At 38.7% G+C, this 16,961-nt stretch overlaps 1 protein-coding gene across 2 annotated transcripts in view; it reads right to left on the bottom strand.

Annotated features, from left to right (window-relative positions):
• The window catches only part of dchs1a (dachsous cadherin-related 1a), a 126,540-nt gene that overhangs the window by 97,908 nt on the left and 11,671 nt on the right, over positions 1-16,961 (bottom strand). Inside the window, exons 1-2 of one of the 2 annotated variants that reach the window (XM_046863188.1) lie at positions 14,888-14,957; positions 12,865-14,685 (exon numbers count right to left, since the gene is read on the bottom strand). In XM_046863188.1, coding sequence (XP_046719144.1) covers positions 12,865-14,664 — 1,800 coding nt within the window. In that variant the 5' untranslated portion in view covers positions 14,665-14,685; positions 14,888-14,957. Of the gene's footprint in view, positions 1-12,864; positions 14,686-14,887; positions 14,958-16,961 lie in introns of those variants that run through there. The other variant, XM_046863187.1, reaches the window with a different exon arrangement.

Here is a 16,961-nt window from a genome sequence, read left to right as displayed (position 1 = left end):
AAAAGGTCACAAATTTTCCTTTTCTTTGTCCATGAAATAATCACTGATTTACTGCAGAGGTCATTTAAAACATGTTGAAAGCAAAAACAATGTGATAAAACTCACTGAACTCACATATTGTCATATAAGCATGCATTATATACAAGTAATGTTCCTATAAATAAGGCTTGTCCACAGCATGTCTAGTTTAGGATTAATAAACAAATTGGTCAAATTTGTGTGCGTAATCACAGCCATCAGACCTCTGATTTTTAAAGTAAATTAAGGCAATTGCACTAATGGATAAATGCCTTAAACCCGCAAAATGATCACTTGTATGAATGAAATAAAGGTAGATTGCTCTGGGTAAAGAGATCTATTTGCCAAATGCTATAAAAGTAAACTGCGTTTTTATTAGAATGTTTGGAGAACAAAAGCGCCACCATAATAAAACTTAGTGCACTGTGATGTTGATGGGCTTTGAGCAGAGCTCACGTCATGCATTACACACTTCATCCGCTTTGTATTAGGGCTGATGAAAGAAGAGCGCTTGCGATTTTCCCCTAAAGATAAAGCACAGGATCAAATCCAATGAAGCTTTCTAGGATCCCAGCTGCATGTGTTCTTTATAGGGGAAAACAAATCTAGAAATCTCTGAACTGCTCCACAAAGAACTGGCATCTTGGAAGTGCTCTCAGTTCTCGGTCTCAGAGAGAGAAGGCGCTAACTACGGGCCTGAAAAACTGATTTCAAATCAGCCATTTTTAAAATAACACAGCATCTGGTGGGGGGATAAGAGTTTTAAATTGCAGTCGCATAATGACTATATTAGACACCTTTCTCTTTAGACTTTCAAAATACTCGGACCTGAGTCATAGCAGGAAACAGATGCCCGTACCTCAATCCCCCTTGATGGCGCCATCGTCAATCTTCTGACACACTTGTGTCGGAAGATTGTGATGCTCATCTGTGTTACCGCTGTACTGAAAGCTTTTTTTAAACGACTGAAAATTCATTGAACAGAACGAAGGCGTTGTCGTTTAGTACTTTCCTGGGCAATCCATCTTAGCATGTTCCTGGTATGTCCTTTGAGGCTGAGTGAATCGCTTTTTAATAGAGGAAAAGTTAAAGAACTAGCAAAAAAAAAACAGCTAGTAAAAGTAAAAGAGGTCAAGCCTCAGGTCACGATCTTTCCATTTACTTTCAGTAAGAAGGTTCAAAAGGTCTTCCTTCCCAGCTCGAGACGGACAGTTTAATACCTCTCGTATTTCTATACTGTAAGAAAAGAGCATGATGGATGGTGTCACTGCTTTGGAAGGATTCACTAAATGTCTTCGAAGTTTTTTTTTTATATATATAAGTTACGCATGAGTCATATGAGAACGGTCTCGTCTATCATAAATCCTGCCGTTCTCCTTGCATTCCAGCAGGTGATGATTCGAGTCCCGCAGGTGCATTAGCGTTGATCTAGAGCGAAATGTATGGCACTTATTCCTGCACAACTTTCCACCTTAACACATTTTTACGAAGCACTAATGAAGAGCCCCACCAGGCAAATATTTACTTGTGATTTATAATGAAACTTTGAATTTGTTATGAAACAAAGCACATTCTTGTTCATTAGAATGCACCTGAGACTGGCAGAAAGGCCTTCGTTGCTGATCTACGAGCCATAAGGCAACTTAAAAGGTCTTTAAAATTCCAGAAAGAGGATGTGCAGGCCAAAGATGGTGGCTGTTTACAGCTTTGAGGAATGATCGAACTGAAGGATCTACCAAATGTACGCTCTCCAGGGGTGTCGGTTAAAACGCTGCTAAAAGTATTCAACCAAAAGCCTTGAAAGCAAATTTAATTTTCATTCCAACATTTTTAATGGAGCATGTTATGATAATTCCTTGAGAAAAATACATGGCTTGAGACAACAGACTCTTCATTGCAGAAAAAAAAGAGAGATTTCACACTTGGCCTGAGTAAGTAGTATGTCTATATTTTGTATTCTGACCAATCCTGGGGTTATTTCTTGGAGAGTCTTACACAAATCTCCTTCCAAAATATGGCTCAATTGCACAATTTCATACAAAGGTTGCAATATGGAAATATTATGCAAACAAAGAGCTTATCTCATAAGAAGATTTGAATCCATGTATTCTTGTATTTGAGATGTGCATGTTTTTTTTTTACAACGCTTTCTTTGCAAGAACTCATACCATGAAGGTAAGCTATTCACACTGCTCCAGTTGTATTAATGTCTGGCTTTATATCTCCTTTGCTGAAAATAACAGCCCTTTCCTGCCCCTACAAAACACAAAACAAGAAATAACATGACAAGTGCAAACCCCAGACAACTGTTCTTAAAATAACCATGCAATAGTTGTATGGACCATGGGGGTTTGAAAAGGTTCACATTTCAAAAAATCTATAAAAATTTGGATGTTTAATTTTCCACCAATCAGTCAGCAAGAGCTCAGAAAGATCCTTTTTCAAAAAACATTTCTCTTTCAAGTTCCCCTCTCTTTCTCCTGACCTCCTGAGCATTTTGCTTGAAACATAGATCTGCCATTGACTTAACATCAACACCCACAACTGAGTCATTTACTCAGCGTGCTTTGACCAAGTGAACATCAACGCGCTTCATAATACACTATACTTCATATGAAATGCAGTCAAACCCAATTACACCCCACCACCTTAATGTGCCCCATTAGCAATCCGACTTGGTTCCAAACAAATCGATTCAAAATATAAAATGGGTTCATCTGACCGCAGCCAGTGGCTATGAAACTCACTCCTGTTCCCCAATACTGTCAGCACATGTCAAATATCCCGTCTCGCTCATTATTGCGACTGGCAGAGTCTAATCAGAGGGCTGAGACTGCTGTTGAGAGAGTTTTCTTGGTGGTTATAACACTCAGGCCAAAAGACATGGAGGCTCTTACCAACTGCATTTTCATGACCGTCAATAAAAGTTATTTGGTCATTTCATTTGATTTTTATTGCTAAGTATTATGACTGCTATTTAGGTTAGTGTAATTAAAGTCAAATATGCGAATGCTAATGCTTTTACAATTGTGCTGAGATAAAACCAAATGCTACATAGAACCAAATGTTAAAAAGCTTTGGCTTGATTTTAAATGTGAATAAGCAGATTTCTAGACTGTGTGTTTTATTATAATGGCTCAGGACCGCAGGTTAAATTCAAGCACCTACCAGTACACACCTTTACAATGATGGAACTGTATTTAATGGACAATCGGTGCCACCCATTTGTCCTTGCCACATTCACCATTAGGGACAATCTTTATTTATAAGGAACAAACTAATGCATGGTTTTATTACCACTCTATCTGTGTAAAGATGCATAGAGACAATGTCCATTGATAAAAGCGCTATACAAATAAAAATGAATTGAATTGAATAGACAACAGTTTTATAGCCAGCTTTGTATAGCCAGTTTTACAATATTAGATTTTAGGGGTCAATTTCTATGTCAGAAATTAAATGTCTTCTTTGAAAGTTAGGGTCTTGGATTGCATACTGTGAAATGCAACCAATTGTGTGCCAGTGTGACCAAATACAGACATTTTATAAAGCTCTGGAAGTGGCTAAAATGTTTTACATCACAATGTACATACGACTACAATACTTCAGAACTTCTACTATTATTAGAGAATCTTAATCACATGATCTGACCTAGAGGCTGTAGAATTGTGTCAATCGTTAAATAAGATCATTGCAAGTAATTTTAATAATTAATGAATGAATGATCTTCAATTAGTATAAGGTAAAACTAACTTTATGGAAACAAATAAGTTTGAGCAAACATTTATTGATAAAGAGTGCAAGGTTTTTAATTTAACCAACTAAGAGGCATAAATGGACAATGAGCTGCAACCACAGCGTAATCCAAAACTAATCCAAAGCATTACCATGCGCAACAGATATATTATATATCCGTAATAGAATAACTGGATTATGCTAATGCATGTGTTTAATAAATGCAGTTTTTTGCAGGCGCCTTCACCAAACATCACGAAATCCACACACCAATTTTACCAGAGTGACAAACAAACTTTGCAAAATGAAAGGAAAAAGGAAGCCAGGTAAAAGAGATAAGTGGTTTATGTATGTGAGAAACAAGACAGGGAAAAAAAAACGACGGCCAGAAAAGCAGAACAATGAGACAACACAGAGACAGCAGACAGAACGAGAGCAGTGGGACTCATCCTCAGCCAGATCCAGCTGCCCCCTCTGGAGACAACGCTTGTTTTCTTTCCCTCTTACCCTCTCATCGCTCACCAAGCTTACACACTCCCATAGTCTCTTGGCAGCGAGTTGCTGAAGGTCTGCTCACCTGCAGCAGACAGTCTGGTAAATAGACCACAGCTTCTGAGGAAAACCCCAAAGTCTAAACGCACAATAAACACATTTAAACCCGAGCCCGTTCCATCACAATGGCAATCCCAAACCCTGATCTAAATGTATACATAATCATACAGAATATCGGAAGCCCCAGCAGAGCCTTGTTTCTTCATAGACAGCTCAGTCTAAAGCACAGAACCCCAACTGTTTACTCCTGTGAATGATAGTAATTGTACACTTGCAGGCTTCAAAATTTTCATGCTAGCAATGGGTGCAAGGCAGAGCCAGAGACACAACTAGTGCTTCGCAGCATTTGCAGTCATGAGTCTCGCTGTAAACATTAATTGTTGGTTTAATCTCCATCATTGCCATTTGACAACAGGCTGCAAGTTAAATAGACCAAAGCAAAATAGCTTTCAGGAAATACTGCTGCTATGATTTCTCGGAAGAAGAAAAAAAAAAAAAAAGAAAAACACAAATCTGCATATCCTCTGATTTTGCCTGAGAGTCTCACCGCTTAAAGTAAAGGTTCAGCAAAAACTCCAATTGATGCAATTTTCCACTTACTCCAGCCAAAACACATTTGGTCTCTGACATTTGCCTCTTCAGTGTTGCTACAAGAATTCTGAAACCCAGCTAGTGGATATCTCTCACCTAAAACTGCAAAACATTCATATAGCCTATTCATTCTTTCATTCATTCATTCAAGTTATTCATATTCAATTATCTCTTCGGTCAAGTCAAGATAGCAGTGAATCCAAAACCTAAGCAGAAACACTCTGTGGATGAGACCCCAATAAATCACAGGACACCAAATACCTTCACACTTTCATGCACATCTAAAGCCAACAAACCTATATGCATATTTTTAGGATGTGGAAATAAGGAGACATCGGGAAAACCTGAGATTGGAGAAATCAGCATCTAACAAAAGGGGGCCCTATAAGGTGGTGATCCTATTGGCTACCCCGTAGATCTAAGTTAGGTTTTTGTTAGCTGGTAGCTCAGTCGTAAAGGCATTGGATCTTGGATCGGCTACCACTGCTGGGTCCTTGAGCGAAGTCCTTAACCTTTAACTGCTCAGTCGTAAGTCACTCTGGATTAAAGTTTCTTGAAAATTCTATAAACATGAATGTAAATATAGTTGCTTCGAAAGACATTGGTAAAGTGGACTCGAGTCACATGACTTGGACTCTATATACACTTGAGTCACTTTCAACTCAATTTGACATAAAAAAATTATACATTGTTGGGATGATAAAAAAAAGATCAGATTGAAGTAGACAACAAAAGATCACTTGTTTCTCAACAACAAAGTAGCTTTCATGTGAAAAAATCCTTACACAGTCCTGTGTTCTATGCAACAACTAAAGAGCTGCAAAGTGTCGAAGACTGCGGTACAAAAAAAAATCGGACAAAAAAGCAAACGCATTTAGTTTGCAACTGAAAGCAAAGGCGACTATAACTAGATTACAGTCGACACAATATCTCGTGTGAAGTATTTTAAATGCATTTATATATCTTTTGAGTAAAATATTTTGTCTATACATTTTTTTACACGATTTGAATATGAGTGAAAATGTGTATTATGAATTATTTATCTCTTGAAACCCGAATCTGAGACTTATAACTTGACTTAACAATCTTGGCTATCCAACAAAGAAGCTGTTTGAAGCCTATGTGTCTATACTTTGTAATTGCTCAGTATCAGAGATGTGTTACGTCAAAAGCTTCATATCACATATATAAATGTAATTTTTATGATTACTATAAAATAATATATAGGAACTATAGGAAAGAACAGACTCTAAAAACAAGAGCTTGTTTTGTAGTTACCATTCACAAGTTTGAACTTATTGCCCAGATGCAACATATCGAATTGTGCATAATGGCTGCCCCATTGAGAATGTAAAAGAATGTGAACGGAATGTCAGAACAAGAATTTATCCATTTATCATCAGTAACCACATAGTCATGGTAATGATACCAGGAAAAACCAACACATAGCAGAAATACAGAGTATAAGGGACAGCAGTCCATCACAGGGCATTGTGCACACACACCTACACACACTAATGCACACCTAGAAGCAATTTAGAGTAACCAATCATCCTACCGGCATGTTTTGAGGATATGGAAGGAAACCAGACTCCCCAGAGGACATGGAGAGAACTTGCAAAAAACTTAGATAAACAGTAACCTGAGCTCAGGTTTAGACCACAGACCATAGAGCTGTTAGGTATGACCCATTGCACCACCACTGGAACAAGCAGCTTTCAGGAAGTAAGTTTCATACCAGTCTTTCTAACCATGTTGTTAATGATTGGTTGTTAGCCAGCATAAAGAGGTGAATACATTGATTCATTGATCACCATGATTGCTATGATGTATTACTAAATGGTGTTTGGTGAAACCCCCACAGTGCAATACACCAGATGTTTTACTCATGGTGCCACATTTGTTTAGTAGATTTTTCTTATACCCACTGCAAACGGTTAAGATTTTTCCTGTTTTCTTGTAAACATCTTTCTGGGAAACTATGGTGGTATGGTGGAGAGCGTTGACCTCTCGCTGCTCAAGGGATCCTGGTTCAATCCTGAGCTCTGAAGATTGTCTCACATATTCTCCTCTTGCCTAGCTGTTTTTGTCCTCCAGTCTTCTAGTATCCTCCTACCTCCCAGAAGCATGGCAGTAGGTAAAATGTAGAAATGTACAACATAATTTCCTTATTAGAGAGAGTTCCAAGTAAAACCTCTGTCAAAAAGTTCTTACCTATTCAAAGACCCCTTGAGGAACCCTTTGAGAATCTTTTATTTCTGCAAGAGTGTATGCTTGGATTGCATTTTGCCTCAAAGGTACATCACTTTGGATAAAAATGCCTGCCAAAACGAATAAATGCAGATGTAATACACACAAATAAGAACTGCTCTTAAAATGTTCCTGAGTCAGAACCACTTACTGTGCATAAGTCTTTCCACTCCTTCTTCCCATTGTGCTGTCAAACTACTCTCGAGTGTCCTAAATATGTCAATACCAAGTACTGTACCAGCTAGTGTTTTGACTCACACCTCAATAACTTAATATTAGAGTTGCCAGAAGCTTCTAAATGAAACAACTGAGATGAGCAAATGGTCATGCTTTGAAGGATACAGGCTCCAACCTGGACATCTTCACTGTCCATATGTGGGTCCATGTTTATGCCAACTTTAGTGCAACTACTTGGCTTCACTATAAGGGTTTGCGGAAGCATTATATTTGCTAACACATTAAGCAGTGCATTTCAGTTCCTGCAGTTTGGCTGTAAATTGTGTAGCTTTAACCACAGAGACCAGGGGATCATGAAGGCATTGCAGTAAGCAAGCACAAAAAATGAATTACTAAGAAAACCTAAAACCAACTTGCCTCAATAATTAATAAGGGCTCACTGGGGCAGAATACAGCAGTCTGCCATATATTATCTGTTTTTCAGCACTTATAATGGGTAAGAGATGGTGGTAACTTTGATTACATGGTTTCAGTAAAAAAGAAAAAAAAAAGCACTAACCTAAAGTAGCAATTTTAGCTATTTCTGAACGCTTTTAATATTAACTGGGGCATCATTTCTTCAAAAGCGAAGACTCTGTGGAGCCATTTGGTGGACAGTTATGTTCTTTTGTTTCTGAGCAAAAACTTTGCAGCTGCTGTTCATTAATAAGTTGTATTCATGTTCTATTCCCTTAACAACGTTGATTATTTGTAATTGATCTTGCCTCTATAATGCTTTGTAATTAAAAAATCCAACTTAGATTTGATCCAAACAGGATTGTTGATTTAGATATATAGTTATATCCATGTATCTGATTTTTAGGCCAAATAAAAATTTTTTCATTGAGAAGTCCATAAAACTGGAAACACTGGAAACCGACATAACCAATTGAAAATCAAAACTGCAACTTTTTTTACATCGAACCTTATAATTCGAAATTCAAAGGTTTTTTTAACTCCTTACTTCCTGTTTCATGATCAACCATTTCCAAGCTTAATTTATTTGAGCTGCAGAGAAAAACTGAAGAATGTTCATTGTATGAATGTAGTCTGACGTTAAACTTAAAAAGAAAGAAAAAAGAAAACTTGCATTTGGTTACCAAGATGTGTGATCAAATAATTTTATATCAAGGTCGCAGGAAAAAAAAAAAAAAGAAGAAGAAAAGTATAGACATCTGACCACAAACAAACAGCCATATGGTAGTGTGTTTGCTGATTAATGGGGCATACAGACTTCCACTGTATTCCTGACCTGGCAGCTGGTCCACAGGGAAGCCTGCTGAGGTCTTCCACTACCTGATAATATAGCAGGAACTTCAACATAAACCTTGGATTAGAACAAAACTGGCTGGATACATCATTTAAAGAGGTTTATGACATTAAGGATCTGTTTGACTCAAAATTGAAAGTGTTAAAACAAAACTATAAAAAAGGAAGAAAAGTTATGCCATTGCAGAGTTTAGCAGTTATAGCTTTCTTTACAGCTTTGCGTGTATAAAATCCAGAATTACTCTTTCCTACATGCTTGCCTGAGTCTTGCAAGAAGGAAAAAATTCCTATTTTCATGTACATTTTTCACAGCTCATCAAAACCACAAAATAAATGCCTCGTTCGAAACACACTACGCGAGGGACTTAAATTTATAGTTTCTGAAAAGATACTCTCATGTCTGCTGGATCATTCGCTCAGATACTAGAATCTGGGCTTATAAAGGTTTCAAGGCTGCAAGAAATTCCACTTTCACCAAAAAAAAAAAAAAAAAAAAACTCCCAAAGAGAACGTTGCTTTAAGGTTTAAGGATACACAATCCAGGAAGTTGAATTTAACAGCCCAACACTGTTCTGAACATTCATTAGAGCATTTCAGGACTCGTTTTTTTAGCTTCACACTAAGTAAATCATTACCATACAGACCACACTTTGAAACAAAAGGGATTTTTTTCCCACAATCAAAAAACCGCATAATGGATTTTTCCGAGCTCTGAGACACTAACACATTTTGTCTTTGAAAATTGATATACAGAGAAACACAAGGGTAGAGCAGCTTTAAAACAAATTGCTTAAAGGAGTAGGAATTAGAGTTTTTATTATCGCCTAAGCACTTCCTGTTCCTGTTTACTTTCGAATATTGTGATTCTCACAGGGTTTCCTACAGTAAGTTGTTCTCTTGCCTCTTAACTTTCCCACAATGTAGCTGCTCTCAAGAAATGGTAGCACAGAACAGCACCATTTTAGCAACCATGTCACCAGAATTAATATGAAACATATTCTCTAAATTGTCCTGAACAAGCACACCCCATTGACAATACATTTCAAGGATATATTCTCCCACCACAAAAGAGTCCATTGCATAATCACTGGTGCTGAAATGAAATGTGATATCAGTGATATCTTTACAAGGATTGCATAGAGGTCCATACACCGCAGGGTTACCAAGGCATACAAAAAAAACATCTTTAAGACTACAAGAGAGTTCCCCCTCTCCATAATGACCACCATATCAATATTGCAATATTTCACTTTGGCTTACAAACATCAAGCATCTTCTCAGGTAGCAATGGGGCCCCTTGAAATGAACCTGAAATGCTGACTGAAACAAAAATGCAGTGCTAAAGATTAGTTCTCATACTCTTCAAATGATTTATGAAGTGTGATCAGATAACAGCTCAATAGAACCAAACATGAAGGATGAAACCATGTCAAGTCCTGGTGACTTCCATCTCTAGGCAGGCGCCCGTCACCATTAATTTCTCCCACTTCAACTGTATTGGGTCCTCCTATTATTTTTTCACTGGAGCCACGATCAGCCATGTACACAGTGGGGCAATTCTTACCTCCCTGTTCTTTAGCATTATTCCACCAGCACTAAGATGAAGCCTACCATGTGGGAACTTTTATCAAGATTCTGTAAAGGTACCAGACATGGACAAGTGTAAATGCTGAGTGTCTCAAGCATAAAGCAATGTAAGAGGGGGTAAGGAAATAAAGTGTACCACTAACAAGCCCATGCTAGCAGGCGATTGTGTAGGGTCCTCAATCGATCTGAATGGGACAAAGGCCCTTCTTGGCTTACTGTGAAGCAGAAACCTGCAGAGCACCCACACTCCATCTCACTCATGGTCCTTTTTATTCAATTGGTTAAGAAATGTGAGTTTGACCAATGGACCAATTATGCAGCTGCTTCACACGGTCAGTAGGAAAAACTCTCATTACTCCAGATAGTAGACAAAGTATTCAAGCACAGTTGGAGGGCAACTGTGGATGGTAAAGTGTTCTAGCACAAGATACATAACAGCAGCTTGGGCTACATCTGTCACAGTCATTGACCCCAGTCAAGTACAGCCTATTCAGCTATCTTGCTCTATGGCAGGTCAATGAAGAGTATACATTTATAATAAAGTAAAATGACCTAGCTTTAGAATGTATGCAATATTTTTTGGTGGTGCTGAAGATTAGCTGAGTTGTCACAAAAAATGAATAAAAATTTTATATAAAATATAAAAATTAATTAAATTAATTATTAACACAGTCCCCAAATTACGATGGTTCGACTTTTGATTTTTCAGAATTTACTATTGCGATATGACAAAATTGTACAAATGTATTAGGTTTCGGGCATCAGGCAAACGTAGCAGCGTTTATTCGGTATGATACGTAAGGATGTACGCATCTCCCTACTCGTGACCCTATTCTTTCTGTGTTTTTGATGTTTTAAGGCCCAGGTTTATCTCTTGTCTCTTTTATTTGTATTAGCTATAAAAGAGCGCCCTCCACTCATGAACTGGCGCTCGTCTATCTGCCCATTGCTACATATATATATTCTGTAAAGTTTATACATTGCTGTATAGTGAATTGCATTGCTAAATTATGTATTTCAATTTGTAAAATTAATAACACATTATAGAATATTACCCCATACTGATCACCATTCTCTACAGGGTAGTGTAGGCTATGTCTGGATTTACGATAGGGGTTATGATGGGTTCATCAGAGTGCATCTCCATCATAAGTCAGGGACTTCCTGTATAAAGTTTCTGCAATTGTATAAATAATAAATAATACATAATAAGGTAAAAACTATAACACTAGCTTTAATTTAATGTATTACATTCTGCCATTGAACAAAATAGGTGCGGAAGAGGCTTAAATAAATCCTACCCTTACAACACACTTATTGAAATTCCATTTAAACTATAGAATTGTGCAAGTGTATACAGTATAAGGTGGTGGGAACTTCTTCTACACTGCTCTATTAAGGGGAGAAAGCACTCATCAAGAGTATTGTGGCAACGCTTGGATGTGGATTTGGCAGCGATCTGCACCGTCTGTGTATCATCTTGCTCCCAACTGCTTTTGAGCTGTAAACCAGCTCCCTTCAACTGCATCCAGTTATGGCAGAGCGTGAGAGACAGCTTGCTTTGGACCCTGGCCTTGGCAAGCGCACAAAGTATGCTAAACCCAAGCAACATGGTCTCACAATTGCAAATTCGCAGGAATCTGTATGGCTCAATTTGTCAGAATAGTTTCAAATAGATAAGGTTATGGGGAGGGAAGGCTGGTGTAGATTTTCTTGCCATTTTTCTTTGTATGCAATATATCATTCATGAGAAAGAAGAAGTAGAACTGTTGGGGCCCAAACATTTATTCTGTTTAATATCACTTTGTGTTTTTTTCCCTGTTAATTGATGCACTGAAGTCCTGACTCCTCACACCTTTCTTTTCATTTAAAGCTCATTAATTTTAGAGCCCCCACATTCTTGCCATCTGCTGACCTTTCTGTCAATTTCAAATCCTTTTACACTAAGCTAAAGTGTCATTTTGATTATGATGTGATATGTTTGCATTATATTATTTTTAACTGAATCCTGCTCATACTGAGGCATAAATAAGAAAATTCTAAGAAACACAATGGTTACAAATTATATGAAATTGCAGCCAGCCACTCGAGCCCTTTTCTCTCACTTTTTTCTTCTCAGGTCTTTTTTCAAAGTCGACCATTTAGTCAAAATTAAGGCCCATTCATCATACAAAGCAGCTTGAGATTGGAACACACTGTAAGTGCTGTAAAATCTTGATTGTGTCTAATTTAGAGGCAGAGCCCGCTGTTTTTAAAATAGGCTCCACCATACCCTCGTCGGTACCCTGGAAACTTTTGTGAGGTGAAGATGAGGACAGCCAATATAGAGCAAAGCCCTTTCAGCCAGAGGACAGCAGGTAACGAATAATGCAAGGACTCCAATTTAAACACAGCTTTTTTCACTAAACTGTCCCAAATGTCCAAATCCCTTTCAGATGGAGGATTTAAGTCCAGTTTCTAAAACATCTGCTCAGATTTACAGTTTTTCCAAAAATGTTTAGTTTAATTAATTGCAATAGATAGATAGATAGATAGATAGATAGATAGATAGATAGATAGATAGATAGATAGATAGATAGATAGATAGATAGATAGATAGATAGATAGATAGATAGATCACTACAAATAAAGGCATAATTGTCCTACCTCCAAGAAGCATGTCCCAGCAGCAGTGTTCTCCTTAATGGATGCGTTGTAGAACTTGCTTCCAAAAACAGGTTCATTGTCATTAATATCCTGAAGGATGACTTTGACTACAGCAGTGGAGGAAAGAGGAGGTCTACCCCTGTCCATTGCCACGACGATCAAACTAGGAGTAGGGTCCGTTTCATAATCCAGCTGAGTGAGCGTTGTGATGATGCCAGTGACAGTGTCAATGCTGAACCAGTCCGAATGAGTTTCAAGATTCTGCAGAATACTATAGTGGACATCTCCATTAGGGCCCTGGTCTTTGTCTCGTGCTGTGACCTGTAGCACAAAGCTCCCTGGAAAGATTACCTCTGGGATTACCTGGGTGTATTCTTGTTGGTCAAATAAAGGTGGGTTGTCGTTGACGTCGGTAACCTGGATGGTAAATGAAGACTCAGCTCGTAATGGAGGGGTTCCAGAGTCTGTTGCCATGACCCTCAGTTCATAGCGATCCCGTTCTTCACGATCCAGGATCTCATCAACACATATGAGGTAAATGATGTTGTCCTTAGTGGTTAAAGCAAATTTTCCATCTCCGCCCTCGAGAGACACATTTACATTGGAGTACTCCCCATAATCGGGGTCTGTGACAGAGATCCGTGCTACATACTGGCCAGGCTGAGCACCTTCAGATATGCGTGGTGAGCCATCTTCACTAAGGAAGATGATGGTCATGGTGGGCTGGTTATCATTATAGTCCCGCACATGTATGGTAACGAAAGCATTAGTGACCTCAGGTTGTGTCGCATTGTCCCTTGCCTGAACGACAAGCTCATGGACCTTCCTCATCTCATAGTCCAAGGGTTTATTCAAAGTTATCACACCAGTCTGAGAGTTAATGACAAAATAGCGATCAGGGTCACTCTGTCTCCTATTGATTTCATAAAGCACTAAGCCGTTGTCACTCTCGTCTGCATCCGAAGCGAATACTTGCAGTATGTTGTTGCCTGGCTGCAGATTTTCAGAGATCATGGCATGATATCTACTTTGGTTAAACACTGGGGCATTGTCATTGATGTCCTGTACAGTTACGTCAAGGATCATCTGGCCAGTCTTCTTAGGAGATCCACCATCAAATGCCTCTAAGAGGAGCGTATAGGATGATCTTGTCTCTCTATCTAAAATGGCATTGACTACCAAATCCAGATAAAGCACTTGATTGGAACCTCTTCTGGTTTCAAGAAGAAACGCCTGCCCCACATTTCCATCTGTTATAATGTAACCTTGAGTTGTAAGCTGGTCCTTGTCTCCATCCAAAGCAGGTTCAAGGGGGAATTTAGTACCTATAGCGGTCTGTTCCGGAATTTTGAATGAGGCCCGTTTTTTGGAAAACACTGGCGCATGGTCATTGATGTCATTGACTAAAATGGTCACCTCCACTGTCACGCCCGTCATGGTAACAGCTATGAAGTTGTAGTGGTCTCGTACTTCCCGGTCCAAAACCTTTGCTGTCGTTATGATGCCTGTGCTCTCGTCAATGTCCAGGTCGGTCCCGACACCTGTTCCCTCGTGATCCGATATGAAATAAAGAGACGCCGTGACGCCTGGTGGCAGGCCAGCACTGATATCGCCAACTACAGTACCTGCTGGTTGCTCTTCATCTAGCTGGAGCTCCAGAGTACCCGGCACAATAGACGAGTGAGCCGTGAAGAGTTCAAGAGCCACACAAAGAAGCACGAGCAGCCTGCTATCCCATGTCCTGTGTTGATGGATTTGGTCCATTGTTGTGCTTCCCACTCCTGTCAGCACTTTCTTCATTTTAGCTGCGTCTTACCAAACCTATACATACAAAATAAAAAGGTATTAGCTTTCACATACTTTATATTCATCTATTCTGTCTTCCAGATCGAAGAAATAAATAGTTTTTTTTAAAGGATTTGGTCAGGATAAGTCAGAAATACTTAAGGAAGATTTCACATTTGCTATAGGCATACTTTCTGACCGCATAGTGGACACCCACATTTATGTAAATTATTCTCACCTAATAAGTCAACACCTTATCCCTCTTGCCAAGAGGAACAGAAAAACCACAGGGCCGGCGGTCTGTCCAGAAAAAAGACAACACGAGCCTATTTTATTGCTTTTAACTTCTTTTTAAATCGAATAAGCATGGAACGCGTGCTACCGGCCAAGACAGCTTCATCGTGCTTGACGTGTAACACTACCCTAAAGTACACGAATATACAGAGTTAGTGGGTGTAATGGAGACTTTGGGACCTGAAAGAATGTTGACACACTCGCTAGAAGGGTGTGAGCCCTGATATCGGGAGGCTAAAAGACCCTTTTGCAGTATTGAATACTCCCTATGCAGCCATTCCTTTCACTGTGTTAACTTGAAGAATGTCCTCTCGTACTAGTCGCTTTGTTCGGAGACCGTGAGCTTAACCAGAAAGCGTTTTTTACTTTTTCAGGGGTACCGAATTACGGAAGGTGGAGACATCAAAGCATAGTGGCTGTTAATTCAATGATATATTAACGGCAAGGATAACATACAGGATAAAGCAGGGTTCTGTTCTCTAGTGCTCTCCTAGCGCTTGAGTACTTCAAATTAAAATTGTGCCTTGCAGACTTTTAGCACCGTGTGATATTTAAGTCACTTAATGTCAAAATGTTTGATTTTTTAAAACCTGTGGTCCAATATGCTACTAAATGTGGTGCAAATACTATGAGGGAAAGGTGATACAATATTTATGCTTAGCTTGTTAGATGACGCTATCATTTTCCAAATCTCTACCACAAACGTTCTTGTCAGACATATATGTCATTTTTACAAACAAAATAACAGGGAATACTGTGTTTTTCTTTTAGTTCACAAGGCGCACGAGTTAGAATAAATGATGCGCTCATGTATGTACAGTGGAACCTCGGAGCTCGCGGCCTCAGCGCTCGCGACCTCGCATGCTCGCAACTTTCATTCCGACCGGGGACTGTCATTAAGATCGGCTCGTGAGCAACCGCGAGCTGCTCAAAACGCTAGTTTTAACATTTCTAATCAAGGTTTATCTCATTAAAATTGTCTAAAAAATGCTTTAAAACTATTTTTATTATGTATTATTCATTTAAACTATAAAATATAACATACAGTACTGTATGACAAATTGCTGTTAATTTACATAAAGTATTGTTAAAATAGTCTAATAATTAAGTGTTATGGAGTGAAATAGTGTTATTTACTCATTTAAATCGATTTCGTATAGTGTTCTTTGGGTTTTTACTGGGTTGGAAGGGGCGTATCAAAAGGTCGCGAAAATTCGGAACTCGCAACCGGTCTTGGTCCCTAACCCTCGCGAGCTCCGAGGTTTCACTGTACCTTAATGCTTTTTTGATATTATTGAAGTGCTGAGCTTTGATCAACTACGCAAGTCCTAAGAGGTTATACATTATACATTTTTACTTTCTTGTTTTCTCACGATCTCGTCATATCAAGTTGTTTTCTCGTGATAACGACTTTATTTTCTCGTGATCTCGACATACGTTGTTTTCTCTTTATCGCAACTTAATTTTCTCATGATCTTGACTTTATGTGAAACTGAATACATATTCATTGTCTTTGACAATATAGTTGCAGAACTGACAGCCTCCTTCTCAAATGTTGATCACTTATGTGCAAGTTGATCACTGACAGACACAAAGCTATTTCAGCGAGTCCCCGATCAAAGTAAAAGCGAATGCGATCATCCACATATAAAAAGTTTGGAGGCCAGTCATTTGCCGTCCAGGGACCAAAGCTGTGGAACGCACTTTCAGCACACATACAAAGCATCACTGTGCTGAGTGTTTTTAAATCGCAGTTGAAAACGTATTTATTCATACAAGCTTTTAGCACGTAGCCTCTGATTCGACTGCTATTTTATGTACATTGTGTTCTTATATTTCATTGTCTATTGTTCTTTTACTGGAAAGTGCCTTGTGCTCCTTTTGGTTGCTGTAAGGCACTCTATAAATAAAATTTGATTTGATTTGATTTGATCCACGATGCCGCGATGATGCTGCCTTTAGAGCATGCTCTTATGCCGAGTACACAAAACAATTACTGTAGCACTGATCAAAAGAAA

Source organism: Silurus meridionalis, chromosome 12, assembly GCF_014805685.1.
Source record: "Silurus meridionalis isolate SWU-2019-XX chromosome 12, ASM1480568v1, whole genome shotgun sequence".
NCBI classification, from domain to species: domain Eukaryota; kingdom Metazoa; phylum Chordata; class Actinopteri; order Siluriformes; family Siluridae; genus Silurus; species Silurus meridionalis.
This window is presented reverse-complemented; position numbering and strand designations above follow the sequence as displayed.